This window comes from Cricetulus griseus, chromosome 2 (assembly GCF_003668045.3).
Source record: "Cricetulus griseus strain 17A/GY chromosome 2, alternate assembly CriGri-PICRH-1.0, whole genome shotgun sequence".
Classification (NCBI taxonomy): domain Eukaryota; kingdom Metazoa; phylum Chordata; class Mammalia; order Rodentia; family Cricetidae; genus Cricetulus; species Cricetulus griseus.
In genome coordinates, this window is record NC_048595.1 from 41,191,663 (window position 1) to 41,214,375 (window position 22,713).

Here is a 22,713-nt window from a genome sequence, read left to right on the forward strand (position 1 = left end):
CCAGATCTCATTACAGATGGTTGTAAGCCACCATGTAGTTGCTGGGAATTGAACTTAGGACCTCTGGAAGAACAGCCACTGCTCTTAACCTCTGCGCCATCCCTCTAGCTCCTGTTAAATTTATTTTGATCACAAGCCAAATGCATTTCTCTTAGTTTGAAATATACTGCTCTAGGGCAACTGATTCTAGTATCCATGGCATCTTCCGAAGCCCAGGCCACACAGGATCTAGTTCCTCTATAGCAAAAGCAGTGTACTCAAATGCAGGCCTCTGGGACAGTGGGAGGCTGCTGCCACCCCCTTCTGTGGTTAGGGCTGAACCTGGCCCGTTAGTAGCTGTTTTCTAAAGGCCCAAAGGCCTGGCCTAGCAGATGTGTCTGTCTATGACCATGTCTCTCTTCTGGGTGAAGATTACATTCTATACCTGCTTCTCCAAAGGTTTTGCTGATGGAAGCTACAGAACTGGGATCACAACCTTTCTCTTACATTTAGGTACAAAGCCTCAGAAATAACCTTTGGCCTAAATAACATTAACTTGTAAGAAAAGAGCCCTTGAACCATCCCCAAACCTATAATACTACAATACAGACTACTATATTAGTCTGAATATACTTCAAAATATGGGTGCTTCTCCAGCAGCTGCCCCATCCTCCTGCCCAGCTAACAACCTTGCTGTTGGACATGGATCTTCCAGAACATGCAAGGTTTTTAACCCTCCCACAAAAGACAAATTCTGGAGCCATAAAGACAGGTAATTTTTTTTTTTTGACAGGTACATTCTTAACTCATAAAATATCCTTTATGTGTAGTAAAATCATTTTGGAAAATTGGGCTAATGCCATCAAGGATACTCATTTTTTTCTCCTTTTTAACTTTGGTTTTATATAATGTGTACTGTAATTTCTATTATAAAGCAAAATGCTAAAACATCACATTCCTCATTAGGCAAGGTTTTCTATATTTAAACCTAAAAGATAAATATAGAGCCTTCTACACAGAAGAACAGAATTGCATTCTGGTAATTTGTTTTAAAATATTGTTATATGCTTACGAAGTGTATTTGTAAGCATATATTGTATAATGTATTTCCTGGTTTTTTGAGACAGGCTCTCTTGTAGCCCAGGCTGGCCTCAAACCCACAATTTAGTTAAAGATGACATTCAATTTCTGATGCTCCTGCCTTCTCCCAAGTGCTGGGATTATAGGAATATGCCACTATACCTGATACTCTCCATTTTTTCATCAACTCTTTCTCAATACCTCCTGCACTTAAAGTGACAGAATGATTGGATTATCTAAGGTCCCATTCTCTTGTTTTCTTCATCTACATTGGGTCCTGCTGGTAGGCCCCCAAATTCCAATTAGACTTCTCTTTGATCATCTGAAAGATAATTATGCATTTAATGTATTTCTAACAGTAGCTTCTATTTTACTAATGCTAAAATTAAATAATGATAATGGGATTTTTTAGGAGTCATATACATAGGACCTAAGAATAGAGCAGGAATGGAACTGATGCCCATCTTGGAGGCCAGGCATCTAAGACCCAGAGAAGGAAGAATCCATTTGATCCTTAACACATTAGAAATAGAGCAGGTACATGCTTCCTGGGACTACCAACCCCAGCCCTATGATTTGTTTGAAACTCAAAACAGCTAACCTCACTTAGTGCAAGGATCTTTTAGGGAATGCCACAAATACTTGGTGGTAGGTGGAGCCTTAATAATTAGGAGAGCAACCATACAGGTTTTAGAGTGGTACTACATAAAAGGAAAAAAAAAATCTTACAAATCTTTGCCTTTCATGAACACAATTTCCTGACTCTAAAATTTCGCATTTTATTCAGTAAATCAAAGGACGTGCAGTGTAGTATTTATAAATGATTTTGTGGCTGGTTCTTAGTTATATCCATGAACAATGTTTGGTTACTGTGGTTGAACAAACCTTACATAAATGAGGCTTTATGCAGCTCCTCCCCCACCCATGCATTCCTTGGCTACAACAAAGACCTTTAAGAACCCCAGTCTCCAAGTCCAGGGGGTGGCTTTGTCAGGCCTCCCTCAGCCGTGAGGTTGTTTTTCAATAAGCAGAGCAATCAAGTGGACTGAAAGAGAACCAGTTGTAAAGGGAAATCCTTCAAGTCTCAGAACACTACAACACTTCCAGCAGAGAGGTCAAGTGAGAAATGCCTAGGGCTGAGTGCAATCTTGGAGAATAACCCAGGGGTGCTTCATCTTAGCAAGCAGTCAGGTGTAAATTGTAAGGAAAGTATAGCAGGACCAAAACTCTTCAGCCACTCCTCTGTTCTGGGTTCCTTCATGAAGGAAGAGACCCTTTCATTCCAAATTACTGCTGCACACACAATGTGGCTATCTCTTATATATGAAAGATTAGGAACTCACATCTGCTAGGTAAGATTGGCCAGAGGGCTTTTGTCATTAGTTTCTGCTTTATGATACCACTAACAATTTTGATAAACTCTTAAGGGCAGGGAAGCATGGTCTAGCTCTGTTATTTCCAACAGACACACAAGCTCACCCTGAGCTCTGCTTACGCAACACTGTAGTGACCAACTGTTGAATGTACTTCCTTCACATAGAGCCTTCCCAAATTATCTTGAGGAAGCCGGGCATGGTCACTCATGCCTGTAATCCCTGCACTAGGGAGGCTTCAACAGAAGGATTGCTGTGAGTTCAAGACCAGCCTGGACTATAGAGTGAGACTCTGCCTCATACAACCAAAATAAATAAAAAGTAAGTCTGGAGGAAGACTTTGTTGAGATTAATGCTTTAAAACAGGGGAAAGAGTTGGGGTGTTGATTCCTGAGAAATCTAGAATTTGTGAATATCAACTCTTGTAACTACCTGTCCATTCATTTCCATCCATTCACTAAAAGCTATAGAATTTGTACAAACAGGGATTAGCCAAGTGATCAGCTCGAGGACAGGCCTTGTCAAGAGAAATGCATGGGTGCAATGGGCACATGGTAATACTGATTTGACTTTTAAAGTGACAGGGAGCCAGGGCATTTGAAGACTCTGATACTGCTTAGAATATAAAGTCCTTTCAATGAATTAGACCTAGTTTTAAAATAAAAATGGCTACATAAAATTGATATTTTTTTTCTTTTCTTCCCAGTTAATATCTTAGTTACATGGACCAAAACCAAGAAAACCTTCCCCTTCCCACCAATAGTACCAAAGTAATTTTCCTGTCCCAAGTCCGCTGGGAATCAGAAAGGCTAGTGCAGCAGGTGTCAGGGTCAAAGGCACAAGCATGGGGAAAACAGCTGGGCGGGACAGGCTGCCACTGACCAGCTGGGTCACGGAATCCTGTCCCTCCCCTAAGCAGGGAAGGTACCGATCACCCTCAAGTTTTCCCATCACTTACAGTTAAATCTTTGAAAGGCACATCCAGAAATGGTACAAGTGGGGGCCGGGTTAAACTGTACATCATTACTATGCAGAGGTTAAGGGGCAATAGGACTCTATGGCACAGAGCAGTGGGGGTATCCTTGTCTTCATCCACATTCTGGGGAATGGAAGGCTGTAGGAGAAGCTCCTAGGATCTGGCCTGCTTCCATGGAGGCCCAGAAAAGGCAGCTCGAGGAAAGCCCAGGCAACGGTTAGTTCAGTGGATCTTTGGTGCTTGGGTAGCAGCGTCTGTCACGTACAGAGGCTCTTGCAGCCAGCAGCGCTGGGTCAGTGAGCTGGTACCAATGCTGGCTGATTATCTCCCAGTGCTGACCACCTCACAAGGCAAAAGCACAAAGAAAACCATTGGATTTTTAAAAGGTTTCTTAACTTTGAGAAGCTCTCTTCCTGCCCCAAGTCTACCAAAGAACTTCAGAAACAACCTACAAGTGCTTCCCAACAGTTTTGCTTTAGTCTCCTTCAAAGAGGAGAAAAATCAAAGGCTTTCTCCCCAGAAATGACTAATAAAAAAGTTTTAGTAGGGAGGCAGATCTGGAGCTCAGAGCTACCCACCTCACAGGCCCCTGGGCTCCAGGACCAGCCAGTTCTCAGTGACCATCTGCACATCCTGGCCACTCAAAGGCTCCCGAAGCCTCACCTTGACCTCCAGCTTGCCCCCTGTGGGCTTTCTTCCATCCAGAACCTGTGACAGCCACAGAAAAAAGACAGTAATTGAGGGACAGTCTAGGACAGGTAGGTCCCCACAGCAGATAATGCATCCTTGGTGTTTGCATCAGGAGAACCCTGTCTTCCTCCTGCAATATGGGAAGTGATGGACTGCTTACTTTCAGTGTATCTCATAAATAAGTAAAATTTCCCTAGAAATCTAGGTAAGTATCAATGCTCCTACATTTAGCACTGGCTTCAAGGGGCAGAATGAAGCCCAGAGCCCACACCCTCACACATGGCCCACAGAGAAGTGGATGGTTGGGTAGCAATTACAAGTAGAACTCAGGCCATGACCTCCTTTAAGGCAGGTAAGGGAATAGTTAAATACAGCAACAAGCTTGAGAAATTCAACCACCCTCAGGGCAATTCAGACTAGGCCCCACCTTAGGACAACTCCAGGTCTGTCTGGACCTGGCTCTGCTAAGGACAAACTAGGAACTATCAAGTCCCTTTTCCACAGGCTTGTTCCCCATTTGTTAAAGGAAGATTCTTAAAGCACCTCAGTTTGTATAACCCTGTAAGGTTATAAAAGCTTAAGGAGCTACCTGCCCAGTTTTCAATCACAACTGACATATGATCTAGAAATACTATATCCACTTCCTGTTTGGAGCTTGTTCTCTGCCTCCTGCTACTGCCCACTGCCCCAAGCACAACACAGTCCTACAAACAGAAATCTATACCATGCCGAGCATTGTTCAGAATCCTCCAGGATCTTCTCTCAACTGTCACCCTTAGGAACTTAAGTAGTCCCAGACTATGGAAAGAGTATGACTTCTTCCCATCTGGCTGCCTTTGAAAGATGCTCAGACTTTTTACTTCCCCCATTCATGACACAGGGACACAGCCCATTCCAAAGCACACTTCAGACAATTTGAAAACAGAGTTCCAAGGATATCACCTCATCCTGGACCCTACCTCCATGATCTCTCTGATCTCACACTCATTCTCCAGCCTTTCCAATTTCAGGTGTGCTGTGCCAACCAGCTTGTCACTTCTAAAAAAGGATCTGGGAAGGCAAGACATAGCAGAGGATTAGCCTGGACAGAGAGGGCAGGAATGAACTGGCCAAGTTCAGTGCAAGCAAACAGTGGTATGGGGAACAACGGGAACAGATCTGCCATTCCTCCCTTCCTCCCCTGCCAGTGGGACTGACAGAAAGAATTCTTACCCTTTGTGAAAGATCTCAAATTTGATTCCTTTGCTCTGGATCACCCTCTTAAAGCCACGGTGATTTCGATTGATGTTTAATTTGAAAACTTGTTCAAATTCTGCAAGGAGAGGGTTGGAATTCTTGGGGAAGCAGAAAAGGAAGCCCAGGGCAGGCTTCCTCTCTCGAGCTCACTGCCTGCAATTTAGGGTGTCAGTCACCAGAGAAAGGAAGAGCACATAGGTTCTGGCCTTGTAAATATTCTGGTGATCTGAGACATATATTGGAAAGCCCTTGGAATCTGGAGTGAGAATTCCTGGCTTCAAGTACCATCTCCCTCACCCCTGCTTAAGACAGTCTCACTATGTAGTACTGGCTAGCCTGGAACGCACTATATTGACCACACTGGCATTAACCTTGCTGTGATTCTCCTGCCTCTGCCTCCCAAGTATTAGGATAACAGGTGTGAGCCACCACACAACAAGCCTTCAAGTCCACTTTTAACACTTCCTTGCTTTGAGCCCCCAGACAAATCCCTTTACTCAACCTCAAGCCTCAGTTTTTGAATTGCTTTTTCTTAAGAATTTCATTAATTTTTTTTTTCAGGTGTGGTAGTGCACACCTTTAATCCCAGCACTCAGTAAGCAGAGGTAGATGGATCTGTGTGAATTCCAGGCTAGGCAGAGCTACAAGCTACATACTGATCCTATCTAAAAAAAAAACTGAAAAATACCTGTCTTAGTTTTAATAGTATGTATGTATGCACGTGTGTGTGTGCAAGTGACCAAGAATGCCAGAGGCATGGTGTCCTTCTGGGGCTAGTTACAGGTAGGTGGATATGTAACTCTAATGAGAGTGTTGGGGACCAGAAGTAGGTCCTCTGCAAGAACATTACATTTCTTCTTCTTCTTTTTTTTTTTTTTTTTAATTTTATGTGCATTGGTACTTTGCCTATATGTACATCTGTGTGATGGTGTTGGATTCCCTAGAACTGAAATTACAGTTTGAGCTGCCATATGGGTGCTGGGAATTGAACCCTGGTTCTTTGGAAAAGCAGCTAGTGCTTTAACCACTGAGCCATCTCTCCAGCCCAAAAGCAGTACATTCTTAACCACTGAGCCCTCCAGCCTTAGGCTTCAGTATTCACAACTATGTAAGAGAACTATTAATAATGCCTGCCTTTATTTTTGAGTTGGGTGGGCCAAGACAGACAGTAGCTCATAAAATACTGGAAATTGGGTTGTCCACACAAGAAGAACAAAAATAGGTCTTACATGTCACTCACCTGGAGAGTTTGTATTCTTTACCACGGCTGTTTTGCTTTTTTGAGCCTGGTCCTACAGCAGCAAGATGACAGATGTTAAAATCGATCAAAAAAACCCCAAAAAAGCAAATAAACAAAAAACAAACAAAAAAAACAGGCATGCACATAGCACTTTGGCTGAATCAGTGGTAAGGAAAGCAACCCGTCCCTATGGCCATGCCTCTCAAAGATGCAGAGAAACTAAACAGTACTGGGGGTCAGAGGGTCCTAACCCTATCAGAACCTCACCGAGTTAGGGTAGTGAAACTCAAAGCGTACAAAAGCATCCAAGTCATCAGGCGTCACTCCTACAGAGAAAAAAGGGAGTCAGGTGGGAAAGCACAGTTAGAGCCTGGTACCCAGGCATCAGGTAGGATATGTGGACAACATCCTTCAGTACGGCGACCCTGGGTACCTGGTGGGGCTGGGAGGTTCATTCCCCTGACGATGATCAGATGCATTTCTGTGCTGTTGAGTTCTGAGAAGATCCTACAGACCAGAATCAAGAGAGTGCAGAGTAAAAAGACAGTAGCAGAACAAGGGCCAGCACAGAGGTCCAGAGCAAGGACTGCTGGCAGTCCTTGGTCTCTGACTCCTGCTCCAAGCCATTTCTATGGCACAGCAGTTCTGAGCTCCTTCCTGAAGGCAGCACCCCTACCCCCACCCCACCCCCCATGGCACTGGGAAGTCTCACTGAAGACTCCAGAGTCTCCATGCTCTGCTCCCAACCTTTTGCCCTATCCCTGCACAGAGCCACAGTTTCCCTTAGGCTTTGGCACCTCACAGTCTGGAAGGTCTTCAACTCAAAGTGGTGGCTGGGAGGGTCAAGGCCCTGGGCCTGAGCTAGCTGCAGTATCTCAAGCTGTTTCTTTCGGTCCTGAGCAAGCTTCTCAAACCTGCCAGGGACAGGTAACCAAGTCAGCAAGATAGGATTTGTTATCTGGTCCCTAACCCAACAAGCCCAGCACAGCCTTGGCACTTACCGGGTAGTCTCAGCCACATTGCCCTGGTGCATGAACTGCTTGGAGAACAGCAGGCACTTCTAGAAACAGGAGCCCAGTGTGATTCCATAGCCAGAGCAGATCGTGCCAAGGCTAGCAAGGCCAACCTCTCAAAGCTCCTAACAGTCCTCTTTAGCTGAAGCTCTCCTATAAAACATATTCCCAGGGCACTCCTCCTAAAGCCTGACACACTTTCCTGCTTCCATGTATTTGTCAGTTTGAGACAGGGTCTTGGTTACACAGCCCACACTGGAACTCATACCGTTTTCCTGCCTCGTCCTCCCAGGTGCTGGTTTTGCAGTTATCTGTCACCCACCATGCTTGGCTCTACCTGCACTTGGGTGCTTCCTCTGAGGATAGCCATTTCCTAAAACTTCATTTGCAAACTCCTTCCTTCAAAACTTAATTCATGTAGGTGTGGTGACACTGTCTATAATTCCAGCATTTGGGAAGCTGAGGCAGAAGGACTTTGAGTTTGAAATCAGCCTGTGGTCCATGATGAGTTCTAGGAAAAGCATGGTACATACAAGATTTTGTCTTAACGATCAACACCATCAAAAAACAAATTCCAGCAAGAACCTTAGAACTCTGTCTTCTCAGAAAAGGCAGCAATTCAGGTCAGTTCCCTCTCACAAAACCCAGTCCCCTTCACTCTGCTGTTTGAATTTCTAAACTACATGAAAAAGGGCTTAGAGAGATGCTCACTAAGTAAGAGCAGAGGACCTGTGCTAGTTCCCAGCACCTACATAGTGGCTCACAAGCACCAGAACTCCAGTTTGTTTCAAGGAATCCAATGTCTTCTGACCTCCGTGGGTATAAGACACATATGTGATATACATACACATACGTGTAAGCAAAACATACATGTTTAAAGAAACTAAAGTAAAATTTAAAAGGGTAGCTTCATTTTGCAAATGAGGAAAGTGACTTGTTCAGGGTCATACCTTAGGCCAGTGAGAAGAGTTAGACCCTGAACCCATGCTAGGACAGAGAAGGCATAGATAACACGGGCTACTGACCTCATGTTGCTCCAGGAGTATTTTCTGTAGCTGGACATACACCTCCTCAGCCTTCTGGGAAAGTCGCAGATCCTCATGGTGAATGAGGATGAAGTCACCCTCTTCATCCGTCAAGGGTGAAGGCACCTGCCCAGATCATAAGGCCCCTCGGGCCCAAGAGTCACATTACACCTCTATTGAGCCAAACAAACACAGGAATCCATACTATACTTTTTTCCCCCAACTGCCATTAACTTCCAGTGGCACTTACTGCCTCCCAGTCTACCTTGGACTCTACAGCACTGCTTTACTAGACTGGCTGCCATGTCCCCTCTGACCACAGTTAACCCATATTCCTTTCCCCTTCTATCTCCCTAATGGTCTATTCTCAAGGCTACAAAAGGGAGAAAAGCAAAAGACTCTTTCCCTGCTGTCGCCATTCTACACAACTTCTACATCCACCCAGAAGCCACCCCAGTTCATGCCCATCAACCAGGCCCCACCTCTCTGCTTGAGGTAGCCTCCTGCTTCAGTGGGTGGCACTCACCTTGGAAAGGTCAATGGGTTGACCTGCTCTGGCTTGGATGATCTGGGCCTCAAGACTTTTAGCCACTCGTAAATGAGATTTGGCCTGCTCCAGATCCTGCCTGCGCTTGGCTTGCAGGGCTGCTCGCTGGTATTGCAGTTTCCGAGCCTCCAGCAGTGCCAGCTGCTCCCGAGCTAAAAGAAGCCAATGGTTAGGGCCATGCCTGTCTCACTGGACCACCACCACTGTCTGTCCTGTCGGTCCCTGACTCACCAGACGGACTCAGTGATTCCTTAGAACTTGAGGCCTTGGGCTCAGTCAGAAGACGAGATGAATGGGCCAGAGGCTGTGCTGGCTTCTTGGCCACTGGGGCCTGTGCTGGGGCGTCACTCTGCAGGTAGCACTCAGTTAGGAGGCTATGAAATAGTTAACATTCCCCACCCTGGCCTAGACTTTGGCTACCTCCCAACACTGCACCCATTCACTGTGTGACCTCAGTGGAGTGGCTTTGCATCCAGAGTCATAGAACTCAAAGACAGAAACCTCAAAAGCTTTCTAGCCTAACTTCCCTGACAAGAAGGATCACCATAAGAGAGGGGGTCAGAAATACTCAGGTCTGAATTCTAGTTCTGCCTCTGGCAAAGATTTTCCCAAAAATAGAGGGAAATATTTCTATTTTATGAGATTAATATACAACAGTAGGATCTGGGTTTATTCCTTATCTGTTGTCCCCCTGACCAAACCCTGATATCCTGGGCCCATAGCCAAACCTCCTCATCTTCATCTACCAGGACTGATTCTGAGGCCAGTTTTTGGGCAGTTGCCAAAGTTGCTGCCATGGAATCCTCCTCGACACCTGTACTGGGCTCCAGGCCAGGGATGGGAGGAAAGCCTGAGAAAACAGGATGGAGAGGGAGCAAGGTAGCGGCATTAAGGACACCCGAGGCTGCTCTGTGGGTGGAGTTACACACACGTGAAATTTCTTTTTCCCTACTTTCTTGCTCAGAAACCTCTTAAGTTCCATAGGCCAAACCCCACCCACCTGGAGGAACAGGTAACTCAGCAAAGTCAACTTTCTGTCCTGCTCGATGAGCTCGAACAGCATCCTGATATTGCTACATGGAAAGGAAGGAAGGAATTTGTAGCAGCCTGCAGCCTCACTGCAGAGAGGCAGAGAGAGAAGACAGGGAAAGGCTGCAACCCTAGGAGGAAAGTGCTCCCAAGGCAGCAAGACCTCTGCAAACAGACAAGGACTTGGAGAAGCCCAGGGCTTGTAGGAAAGCAGACAGGCAGGACACAGCCAGGACAGGCCAGCATAGGATAGGGACTGCACAGCAACAGGCTCACCTTTGCAATGCGATCATGCATCCTGGCCTTACGCTCATCCCCATTGGCCCGGGCCTGGATGCCTGCCTCACGGTACCTGTTCAGCCTTTGCTGTAAAGCATCCAGCACTGTTTTTGGCTCTGCAGGGGCCACTATGAAGGTAGTAAAAAGAGACTATCAGCTCATCCTGCCTCTTCCCAGGCCCCCACTCAACTGTCCCACTGTGAAGTCCTACCTGGGGTGGCTGGGAGGTCAGAGGTCATCACTGGTTGCACTTGCTCCACTGCTGGGGATAGGACTCGGGTTGCTGTGGGGGCCTTAGAAGCCTGTGGGAGAGCCTTCAGATCTGGGGACCCAGAGTAGCAGGGTAGTCAGAGTGTCTGGCCAACCACACATTTCATATTCCTCCTTAATCCCAGCCTAAGCAGATACCCCCATTATCTGACTGACCCTCAGGTGCTGGGGGCATGCCACTCAGATCCACAGGCTGCCCCTTCTCCAGGGCCTCCAGGACAGTACCAAATCTCTGCAAAGGAAGAGCAGTTACAGGCATAAGCCAGGGTACCCCAAAAGCCTGGCCTGAAACAATTCCCATCAGGCCTGAAACAATTCTCATCCAGATGCTGTCTGGCTCCCTCTCTGAGCCTCTGCTTCCCCATCTACAGGATGAAAGCAGGATGTCATACCTTCCCAATCCTCATGAGCTCCCGGGCACGATCTAGATCCCCAGCCCGCTTGGCATTGAGAGCAGCTACTTTGTACTCTCTCTGTCGTGCTAACAACAGGGCCTGTGGGTCTAGGTCTGCATCAGGCAGGGGAGCAATGGCAGAGCTGCCTGGGAGGCTGGTCTCAGGTTGGAAAAGGTTGCCTACACAAAACAAAAGACCCTTAGAGAACTTGGCTAGAGTTCTCCCTAGCCCACCCCACGTCCTGCTGGTCTTTGGGAACAAGAACAGGATATCCTCAGATACCTGGCTCCATGGCACAGGGAGCTGGTGTTTCTTTCTCAGAGTTTCTGCTGGCTGTTTCCTGGTGGGGTGGAGGCCTTTTGCCCAAGGCTACGGGAGGTGGAATCTCATCCTCACTGATCTTCCCACCTTTCCTCACAGTGGCAAGCTGGGACTCCAAAGTCTAAAAGAAAGAATTAGACTAGGAATGCAGGTAGCTACCTGGGCCTTGCTGGAAGACAGGCCAGGGACCCACCATGTTTATCACACCTGTGAGTGGCCTTCCCTTTACTGCCACCTTACCCACAGCCCTGCTCTCCCAGTCTGCCTCACAGACAACCCGACTCACCTTCAGGCCTCGTTCACAACGCCGGGCTTTGGCAGCTTCACCAGCCTCCTTGGCACTAGCTGCAGCCTCCCGGTAGTTATGGATCCTTTCCTCCAGCAAAGCCTGCAGCCCCCGAGGCCCTCCAGCCTGCAGATACTTCAGCTCAGGGCTGGGCCACTCCGTAGCCAGCTAGGCCCTTGCCATTCTCTCCCTGTGAGGAAGCTACCCCAGAAGACGGATCTCTGGGACTCCAGGAGAAAGAAGTATCTAAACCCCCAGAGTTTGAGGCAAAGCCCACAAGAGAGGCCAGACACTAATTCAGGCAAACAGAGCTCCCCTCTCCCTCCGCATCAGTAGAGGCCATGGAATGATGTCCAGGAGTGGCCTGGAACGGGAAGGCCTTTGAAGTCTGCCAGCTATGGAAGTTTCTCATGCCTGCTTTCTATGTGGAGTAGCTGCTATGAGGCAACTCTGCTTGTGTAAACCATGCTTCATGCATACTATTTGGGACACACAGGAGCATCAAGGACACATTAGGGCCTTTCTGCAAAACCTACCTGGGGCACTGCAGGTAGAGCCTGTTGGAAGGCTGTCTGCACTACAGGTTGTTCAGTGTTGTCCTGTGCCTTCTCCTCAGACAAGTCTGGGCTTGTTGCCTCCCTGTCATCTAGCAGCTCAGTTTCTTCATCCACTCCCAGGACTTCCTGCAGCTCTGTCTGGGGAAACACAATCCAAGAAGTTTGGGTGCCTCATAGCCACTCATGACTAGAAAAAAGTTAAAGGACTCATGTCTCCAGCAGTATCTGTCACTGTCAAATCCTGAGCTTAGTGCTCTTTACCAACAGGTCTTTAATATGGTCAAGGTAATATAGTCTGATAAAAACAGACTTCAAATCTGAGAATTCCAAACTGCAGAGCTCAGGCCAAAAGTCAAAGGAGACAGATCTCTTACTGTATAGCCATGAGGTCTTGCCTGGGAAAGGAAGGGTGCTCACTCAGTCTGGGGCAAAGAGGAACAAACCCCAGCCCCTCAAAAGCTCTCTCCTCTACCATGCCAGGGCGGATCCTTGGACACCAGCCTGGCAAACGTACCAGCAGCTCTGCATCTTCCTCCAGCCCTTCATCTTCCTCGCCCTCCTCCTCCAGATCTCGCATGCAGTCTGCTGCCAACTCCTCAATGTGGGCCATGGGCAGGGGGGCTGGGGAAAGAGTGATTCAAGTGAGGTGCTGGGCGGCAAAGGAGGGTCTTTAATTCTCTATACTCACTACCCCAGGTAGACATGTCCCCATCCCTTCCACAGCAAAGGCCCACTCAGAACTCTTTTTTCATAACCCAGCTCAAAAGACCCTTTGCTATAGATGCCTTCCTGAGCTCTCCAACAAGTAACAAGCTGCTCCCTTCCCTGCTTTCTGCTTGTAGATAGAAATATACTCCCCCTCTATGCCTTTCACATTTGTAAATGGTTTTCACATCTACTCAAGTTACTTACTACTTACAATTCTGGAAGATGGACAACATCATCCTCATTTTCTATACTGAATACACTAAGATGCACCAACATCATGTCCCCAAATCCACAATCTTAGTAAGAGGTGACATTCAAACCTAGGCTTGTCTAACCCCAAAGCAGGGCTAGACTAGTGAGCCCTTCCCAGTCACAGCACTGACGTTAGTTCAAAGACATACAGGATGCCCGTGAGGGTTCCTGCAAAGCAGAATATTCAGACTCCTTATTCTGATACCAAACGGGAGATTTCACTTACTCTTTTGACATCATGTCTATTTACTGCGCACACAATCTGTCAGTGCTAATCGCCTCTACTGTATATGAAGCCCTAGTAGGACTAACACTGAGCTAGGCTAGAATCAGATTTGTCCATGAAGGGGAAGAAGCTCCAAATACCTTTTTGTGGCTGAACTAAAGGAAGGATATAATTATCAAAAGAACTAGGGGAGCTGGCTGACTGATTCTTCCAGGCTGTAAGGAAAGGACCCTCTCCCCCATGGGCCTGCACCAGCCCAGGGTGTAAAAACTCACCATGCCCCTTGGGTGCTGGCTTCTTGGTTGTGCTCCTCACTTCCCCAGTGAGAGCCAATAGCTCAGCCTCCAGGTCTCCCTCATCTTCAGTCTCATCCATTCCCAGGAGCATGTCCTCAGTGTTGAACTCCACAAAAAGCCCTAGCTAAAAACAGATTTTAAAAAAGACTTTATTTTTGTTTTCCAAGATAGGGTTTCTCTGTGTAGCCCTGGCTGTCCAAGAACTTTCTCTGTAGACCAGGCTGACCTCAAACTCAAGAGATCCGCTTGCCTCTGCCTCTCAAGTGCTGGGATCAAAGGTATGTGTCAGTCACCACCAGATGGCAAAGAGATTTTATAATTTTATGTGTGAGAATGTTTTGTCTGCATGTATGAATATATGCCTGGTGCCTATGGAGGTCAGAAGCCAGATCCCCTGAAATTGAAGTTATGGATTGTTTTACACTACCATGTGTGAACTGGGAACCACACCCAAGTGCTCGTAATAGAAAAGCCATCTTTCCAGCCCTCAGAGGATTCTCAAGAAGCACATTATAGGGGCTGGTGAGATGGTTCAGCACTAAAATGCTTCTTCCTGTTGCAGAGGTCCCAAGTTCAGTTCCTAGCACCACATCAGGTGACTCACAATTGCTGTTAACTCCAGCTCTAGGGGATCTGATGCACTCTCCTGGCCTATGGACACCCACACAGGGCATATGTTCACATATACATATACCTAAGTAACTTTCTTTTTCAAATCACATAGTGAACCACAACGCAAGGGGTTAAGACAGGAGAACCATTCCAAGTCCAAGGCCAATCAGGTCTACATAGTGAGTTCCAGGCTAGAACTCGAGACCAGCCCACAAAATAAATATACAAAAAGAATCACATAATGCAGCCTGGTATGATGGCACATGCATGTAATTCCAACACTTGGGAGGGGGAGGTAGGATGATCAGGGTTCAAGGACAACCTAGGCTATACATGAGACCCTGTTCTTAAAAAAAAAAAAAAATACAATTATGTGTTGTGGCCCATGCTTATGATCCCAGCACTGCAGAAGTGTGAGGTGGGAAGACTGCAGGTTCAAAACACGCCTGGGATACATGGTAAGTTCAAAGTCAGCCTAGACAACTTGAAAACAAACAGGGCTGGGACTACAACTCAGGAGAAGAGTACTTGCCTAGCAAGCCCTGAATTCCATCCCTACTCACTTTGAGGCCCAATGAGCAGATAGGTAAACAGTCATAAAACATGGAGAACTTTTTAAGAAATCAGTAAGACATCAGTATCACCATTATTAATTAACAACAACAACAGCTGCTGGCCATAACACTTAGCATTACTCACAACTTAGTCAATTCTCACCATCCTCAGAGACCCTACCACATACACACACCCTTAACCTTTTTGGGGGGGTTAGGAGGTAACGAGACATGCTTTCATTGCATAACCTAGGCTGGCCTTGAACTCATGATCCTCCTGTTGCAGCCTTCCTAGTGCTGGGATTATACACATGGACACATTTATTTTTTAATCGTAGTAAACACACAGCATGAAATCTGCCATGCCACCTGTTTGCAAGCATGAAGCTACGTGATATCACACATTCCCACTGTTATGCAGCCATCATTACTATCTATTCACACAATCATGTGCACAACGGACTCTGTGCCTATTAAACACTAACTCATCTTCCCCTCTCTCTACCTTATTTTGTGTCCATTATTTTGAATATTCTAGGCAGATATGGGTACTAGTTTACCCCAATGTTCAGTAATAACCCAAACTTTCTGGACAACAAATTAAAATAATTTAAAATAAGGTTTTAATGACATGTATGCCCTGTATCCCAAACCATTCCTTAACTGATTTTTTATTGTCTGTTCTGATTTGTTAAATTTTGTTTCTTTTTATATCTATCATGGTTTTGCCCACATGTATGTATGTATGTGCACTGTGTGGCTACAGTGCCCATGGAGGCCAAAAGAGTGTCAAATCCCCTAGAACTGGAGTGACACGTGGTTGTAAGTCACCAAGTGGGTGGAAGGAACTCAATCCCATTCTGTTGAAAAAACAGCAAGCACTCTTAACCACGGAGCCATTTCTCTAGCCACCACCTGTTCTGTTGTTTGAATCCTGCTTGCTATGCAGTCCAGGGTGACCTGAAACTTGCTTATGTAGCCCACTGAATTGTGGCCTTGAATTTGTCATCTTCCTACTTCTGCCTCCAAAGTACTGGGATTTGGCTGTGGCCCACCAAGCCCAGCCTACCTGCTTCCAGAAGACAATAAAAACAGTCTAAGACCCAGAGGAAATAAAGGCAGAAAACATGGAGGATATACCTCCTTCAGATTCCCTCACTAATGTCTGCCCCTTTGTCCGTGGGCAGCAACTGACTACCACTGGCTATAGCCCTAAAGTCCTGGCACCCTAGAGCTAGCGAACACAGTTATCACCCTAAATAAGGAACCTGTGAGAACACTTGGGTCTCAGAACAATCTATGCCTTGGTAGCTCCTGAACACTCAGGTGGTATGTGGTATGGCCACAACAGGATGGCAGAGTTGAAACCCAAGAGAGATGAGGCTCCAGTCACTGAACTCTTAAGGCCTTCACCACCATAAGCACTACCTATGGACTAAAAAGTCACCACACCAGTGAATCAATTTGTCACAAGTGACTAGAGATGCCCACCCCAAGCTGACCCTGAGGTAAAGGAGATCATGTCCATACCTGCTTGGCAGTTGCAGCACCCTGGCCTCTGGTCTTAGGGCCCTTCTGAGGTCTTGGCCCTGGCATCTTGGCAGGCTAGATACCTATTAGGTGTAAAGTTGAAGAGACTTATACTGGAGCAGATGATGAGACATGGCTGCAACAGGGGTACCAGTGGTTGAGGAGCGCATTCCATCAGGTAAAACACCACATTGTAATTAAAGCCGGCAAGAGCAGGCAGTGGATGAAAGACTAGGTACCATTGTCAACAGTGATAATGGGGAGTGGGTACACAATAGTTATTGAACTGACTGATGGACATGGAAGACAGATTCATGGAAGCAACGCTTAGCAGTTGTACATGGCTAACGGGTACCAATAGGCAACACACACTGATCGCTTTCACCATCAGTTTCCCTGGACACTCCACACCTGACTCAGCATTCAGATCCTCTGAAAGATGTCACAAGAGATCAACGGGTACTGTGGCTCAACCAGCCCAGCGCTGGAAGTGCAGAAACTCATCTGCTCCCACCTCAATCTTCAAGGAAACCAATCCTTGGGCAGACAACCACCACAGGGCTACTGCAGGGGCCGTGGATGCCAGAGATGGCCCTTTATCCAGGACATCAAAAACGGCATCTTAGAAAGGATGATATCTATGCTGAGTCAAAGTTTGGAGACTGGGGACAAGCAGAATTCCAAGCAAATCTAACAAACTGGTACTGGTTCTAAGATGAGAAATCGCTTGGTCTACACAAGGAAAAGGAAGGCCCGGCATCACCGAGGCAAAAACCAAAACCGCGAGACTAGAACAGGGACGAAATAGAAACACTTGAGGCTCTAAAGGTATTTGGGCGTTATCCTGACAGCATTGGGAATCACTGAGAGCTGCAAAAGATGCACGGGGAAGTGTGAGGTGACACCAGGCGGGAAACCTTGGCCCTGAGCATCTTGCAAGTCTATGACCGAGCGTGGGGACTGAGAAATAGACGGGGTCCCGCGCCTGGAGCTGGAGCTGGAGTCAACAGGGCTGCGAGGTTGCCTGGGTGTGAGCGCCCAAGCGCTCGTCACTACAAGTGTCAGACTGCGACTCCGAGAAATCGCGAGGCGTCACCGGGGGTGGGTTTCGGAGCTCAGGAGAATGAGGCGCCCGCTCCGGTGCCGCAGACCGGTCGGGACTCAGGAGAGACCAGTGCTCGTCCAAGGGCGACGCCAGACTCATCTCACCAGCACGTCCTCCCACGGCCACACCCGTCCCGTCCCAAGCTACCGCCATCCCCCCGGCCGCCCCCAGACTCCACACGCTGGGACGCGGGCACGTGGCATACCTCGCGGGGGATCCGAGCCAAAAGCGGGCCTCCTCCAGCTCGGAACCGCCAGGCTTCCCGCGGCCCCCGGGCGGCGGCGGAGACAGCCACAGGAAGCGCCCGCCCAGGAGGCGGTGGCTCGCGCCGGGCACGTGACACCACAGCCAGCGACCCCCCAGTGCGCATGTGCGCGGGCGAGCGGGCGGGGGCGCAGACAGGTGACGCTAAGGGTGGGGCTGGCAGTGCGCAGGCATCTTCGAGCAGGTAACGCGAGACTGGCTGACTGAAGCCTTGTGAGGTTGGCGTCCTGCCATCGCCACACGCACGGTAGGCGCCCCCTTCCGGGCGGGCCTAGTTTCTCCTCCCTGCCTAACGTCTCTGCGCACTCAGGAGGGCTTGGCCATAGGCAATGGGGCTCCTTTGCACGGACGAAACTTCAGATCGGAGGAGTGCTCTTAGCCTGAGCTCTCTCTCCAGCCCCCTTTTATTTTTTTTAATGTGTAGAGTGTCCTGTTGCATCTGTTAAGTGTACCCCATATGTGCAGTGCCCGTGGAGCCCAGGAGGCATCGGATCACCTGGAACCAAAGTTAAAAATGGTTGTAAGCTGCCGCGTGGGTTCTGAAAATTGAATCTGGGTCCTCTGTGAGAGTTGCAGGAGTCTAACCACTGCGCAGTCTCCTCAGACCCCATATGCCTAGCTTTTTAATGTAGGTTCTGGGAATCGAACTGATGTCCTTATGTTTGTAGAGCAAGCTCTCTTACTTACTGAGACATCTCCCCGGTTATGGGTTATTGTTGGTGTCGGAGTTTTTGTGTTTGAGGGTTGTTTCGGGTTCCACTATATAATATAAATATTTAAAGGCTAGCATCCACATGAGACAACACAAAGTGTTATCACTTCAACTATTTTATAGATCCATCTATTTTATAGATCCATCTATCTTCCTGCAAATTTCCTAATGTCACTTTTCTTTACAGATGAGTAAGTTCCTTGTGAACATATATGCATCATATTGCACCTGTTGATGGACACCAATTACATTTCCTTGCTATTGTGAATAGAAGGGCGATAGGCACGATCTGAGTGTAAGTATATGGTAGGATATAGTTATCTGGATGTATATGCAGGAGCAATATAGTGAAGTCATTATTTTAGAAACTTCAGTTAAAGGAGGTTCCCAGAAAAAGTTGCACCCACATGTAAAATTCTAGGAAAGCAGATTAGTAAGTTTAACTATGGAAAGGTGAAATGCTGCAGGTCTGTAGCCAAATTATCTTGGCTTACTTTAGATGCCTAGCTAGCCATTTATATTGTCCACTATTATCTGGTAAATCCTTTTGGGGTGTATGAATGGATCTCTAGCTTCTACTAAGCCAAAAGATAAGACTATCGTCAGATAATATCAGAGGCCAATAGCAGGGGAATCTACACTTTGCTGTAACCCACCTAACTGAAGCTTCCACCAATTTATCTGAAAATTTTCTTTGGAACTGGGTTCAGTGGTTTTAAAATACTTGATTTCGGGGGCTGGAGAGATGGCTCAGAGGTTAAGAGTACTGACTGCTCTTCCAGAAGTCCTGAGTTCAATTCCCAACAACCACATGTTGGCTCACAACCATCCATTATGAGATCTGGTGTCCCCTTTCTGGTGTGCAGATATACACAGAAGCAGAATGTTGTATACATAATACATAAAATCTTTAAAATAAATAAATAACTTGGTTTCTCTTTCAGAGGACCTGAGCTTATTTCCTAGCACCCACATAAAAGGTCTCACAACCTTCTGTAATCCCATCTGCACTTAACGACACAGAGAAATAAAAATAGGAAACAAGATTGGCTGGAGAGAGAAAAAAAAGAAAATCCTGATTTTCTGTTTAACTTGTGTTTCTATAAAAACTCCATAAAACCACTACCATATTTGAATGTGGTGCTTGGTATAACCTAAATCTGTGTTCTCATGCCATTGACACTTGCATTTGGCTCTAGAACCAACTATTTATTCCATAAACTATTCCCTTTGAGATGAGAGCCAGTTTTTGTCTTGCTGTTTTGCATGCTTTTGGAGTCCCAACATGCATCCCAAAAAGACCTTGAACTAGCCACCTGCCTCTTCTTGTTAAGTGCTAAGATTAAAGGCATGCACCACCATGCCTGGGTTCATATTGGTGTCTTCCTCTGTTGTTTTCCTCCTCATTTTTCTGAGACAGAAACGCTTAGTGAATGAACCCAGAGCTCAGTTCCAGCTGACTATTAAGCCCTTAGGGATTCATTCACCTGCCTTTTAACCCCCAATGCTGGAGTTACACATGCTTACCACTGTGCCCAGCTTTTCTGTGTGTTGGTCAGGTTTGTGAAGTAAACACCGTACCCACTGAGCCATCTCTCCAGTCACATTTCAGATTTTTAGAGATTAAAAACTTTTTGATAATGTATTCGTGTGTGGATCTGTGTGTAGACATTTACATACAAGTGCACATGCCCTCAGAGTCCATATGAGGGTGTTAGATACCCTGGAGTTACAGGAAATTGTGAACTGCCAGATGTAGGTGCAAGGAATTCAGATTCTCTGCAAGAACAGTATATGGTCTTCATCACTGAGTCATCTCTTCAGCTTCTTTTTATTTCTGGCAATTAAAAATGATCAGTTGTCTGCATTTGTGCATGCAAGATGTCCATGGAGGTCAGGAGGGTATCAAATACAGGAGTTGGAATTGTAAGCTATCTGACTTCAATTCTAGAAACTAAGTTCAGATCCTCTGAAAGAGTTCCCATTTTTGGTTTTTAGAATCATGTCTTTGATCCATTTCAACTGCTTCATTTTGTTAGTTGCTCATTTTTTGATGAAGAAATGAATGCTTTATATTGGTGTGGATTTTGGCTTACTAGAGAAGGGTCCGGACCTCTAACTCCTTTGTTGGCTCACATGGTGACTGCTATGTGTCTCTGTAGAGAAGATGATTTCCTGTTTGTCCCTGCTTATATCCTGGTTCTGCCCAGCTATATATCACTTCCTGTCTGTCTGCACAGACATCCAGACCTCTATGGTTAGCTAGTGGCAAGTTTCTGTCCAGCCATGTCACTTCCTGTCTGGACAACCAGCCAATCAGTGTTTTAGTCATTAACCAATAAGAGAAATATATATACAGAAGAACATTCCCCACCATCTCCTCTTTTCTGTCTAAATAAAAAGGGTTTTAACTTTAACATAGTAAAATATATAACAAGAACTACAGTTAACAATATTTAGTCCATTAACATTTAGCAAAATTTAAAGAAAATATTCTCTCATCTATCTTTGTGAGTCTAAAGTCTTCTATGTAGCTTATCTCTAATCATAACTAAGGAAAACCATAACCATAACTATCTTTCTTCAACTCCATCAAAGACCACAGAAGAATAATATTTAGAACTCTAGAATTGACAGAGACATTTCATTGCCTGGTCAGCAACCCAAAGTTCCTCTATAACGTTGGAGCATCCATCTTCAGCCCATAGACCACTGTGTGTGTGGCAGACTTCTCAGTGAAGCAGGAAATCTTAAACTGTTTGCTTGCATTGGCAGTTTGTCAGTCATTTTTCTGTGTCCTGCAAAATGCCTGGCACTCTTCCACGAAGCAGGAACCCTTAAGACCTGTCCCATCTTGTTTTGGCATGTTCACCAGTCACTTTCCTGCTTTATAAAGCATACAGTCAGACAGTCCAGGCAAGAGCAGTTTATTGTACAAATGGCTAGTATTGCTATATCAAAAGCAAACTCCATAACAAGTTTCTTCCATGCCCATCTTCCTCTATGAAGTAATTGGTGTTGCTAGGAGCAGTTGTGTCTCATTGTCATGAAAAACTCTAAACCATTTTAAATGCCATATTCTCAAGGTCTTTGAAAGGTTTGAAGACTAAATCCATCTCAAATATATCTCTGTATATCTAGAAAACCTAAGTTTTTTACTATTAAAGGTGACTATAATCTGTATTATACATTTTTAAATAAGATACCACAAACACAATACCTAAACAAAATAAATATACATATAACAAAATTGACCTTAAATTTGTATCAATAAGCCAAAATCCATAACATTGTTAAGTATCCATTTCTATATCAATTTTTCTTCTGTAAATGACATCTTTACTCTTCTTCCTTTTATTTAATCTTGGAAATTATAAAAATATTCTGATACTGTGGCTGAAAAGGTGGCTCAGCAGAGGACAGATTTGGTTCCCAGCATACACATGGCTACTTAGCCATTTGTAACTAGTTTCAAGGGATGAGATGGCTGCTCCTGGCCTGAAAGGAATGCACACAGGCGGTATATAAACACTGATGCAGACAAAATTTTGTTTTAAAAATTTGAGTGTTTGCCTGCGTGTAGGTATGTGTATGTACCATGTACATGCTTGGTGCCCTTAGAAGACAAAAGGAAAGTTTTCAGATACCCTATAATTGGAGTTACAGATGGTTGTGAGCCATTGGGTGCTGGGAACTGAACCCTGATTCTCTGAAAGATTTAGTCCCCTTAACCACTCAGGCACTGTGTGTATCACTGTGAGTGATACCTTTTAAAACTTTATACCTATTATTTCTATCAGTTCTTTTTTTTTCAGGCTGGTTTTGAATTTACTGTGTGACCCAGGCTAGCATCAAACCTACAGCAATCCTTCTGCTTCAGCCTCCCAAATTATGGATTGCAGGTAGGTATGTACCATGCAGGGCACAAGGCATCAGTGGCTAACAGCATTTGGTTTGCATTTAGCAGTGGGAAATGAACCCAGTACCTCATGCATACAAGGAGCACTGTCACTGTAATGCACACAACCCCCTGACCCCGTTCTTTTCCAGAAAATAAATTTTATGTCATGCATGATCGAAGACATCGCAACATACACTGAACTTTTCCTCACCTCTGACAAACCACCAGGTTATTTCCCAGAGGCAACCAGTGTAGCC

General features: G+C 46.0%; 2 protein-coding genes across 4 annotated transcripts; one reads left to right on the plus strand and one right to left on the minus strand.

The window, feature by feature from the left end:
* Positions 1–1,818: 1,818 nt before the first annotated feature.
* Positions 1,819–17,920, minus strand: Cc2d1b (coiled-coil and C2 domain containing 1B). 3 transcript variants are annotated; one of them, XM_027402428.2, is made up of 25 exons: positions 17,785–17,920; positions 16,475–16,557; positions 13,758–13,902; positions 12,811–12,917; positions 12,276–12,434; positions 11,740–11,865; positions 11,415–11,574; positions 11,130–11,311; positions 10,894–10,969; positions 10,679–10,789; positions 10,465–10,595; positions 10,160–10,232; positions 9,888–10,009; positions 9,391–9,508; positions 9,139–9,311; positions 8,613–8,738; positions 7,576–7,634; positions 7,372–7,488; positions 7,008–7,081; positions 6,842–6,900; positions 6,575–6,626; positions 5,311–5,410; positions 5,058–5,148; positions 3,987–4,116; positions 1,819–3,742 (listed from the first exon to the last, which is right to left on the minus strand). In XM_027402428.2, the coding sequence occupies exons 2-24, from the start codon at positions 16,538–16,540 to the stop codon at positions 3,988–3,990; spliced, it is 2,556 nt and encodes an 851-aa protein (XP_027258229.1). In that variant the 5' UTR covers positions 16,541–16,557; positions 17,785–17,920; the 3' UTR covers positions 1,819–3,742; position 3,987. The 3 variants fall into 3 exon arrangements, with proteins under 3 accessions (XP_027258229.1, XP_027258228.1, XP_027258230.1); XM_027402427.2 differs by having other exon boundaries at positions 1,819–3,750; XM_027402429.2 differs by lacking the exons at positions 9,888–10,009; positions 10,160–10,232 and having other exon boundaries at positions 1,819–3,750.
* On the plus strand, positions 17,063–22,459 carry LOC107978069 (translation initiation factor IF-2-like). Its single transcript, XM_035438667.1, has 4 exons — positions 17,063–17,175; positions 17,383–18,090; positions 18,743–18,850; positions 22,371–22,459. Exons 1-2 carry the CDS (start codon positions 17,063–17,065, stop codon positions 18,029–18,031), a joined length of 762 nt encoding a protein of 253 aa, XP_035294558.1. The 3' UTR covers positions 18,032–18,090; positions 18,743–18,850; positions 22,371–22,459.
* Positions 22,460–22,713: the final 254 nt, after the last annotated feature.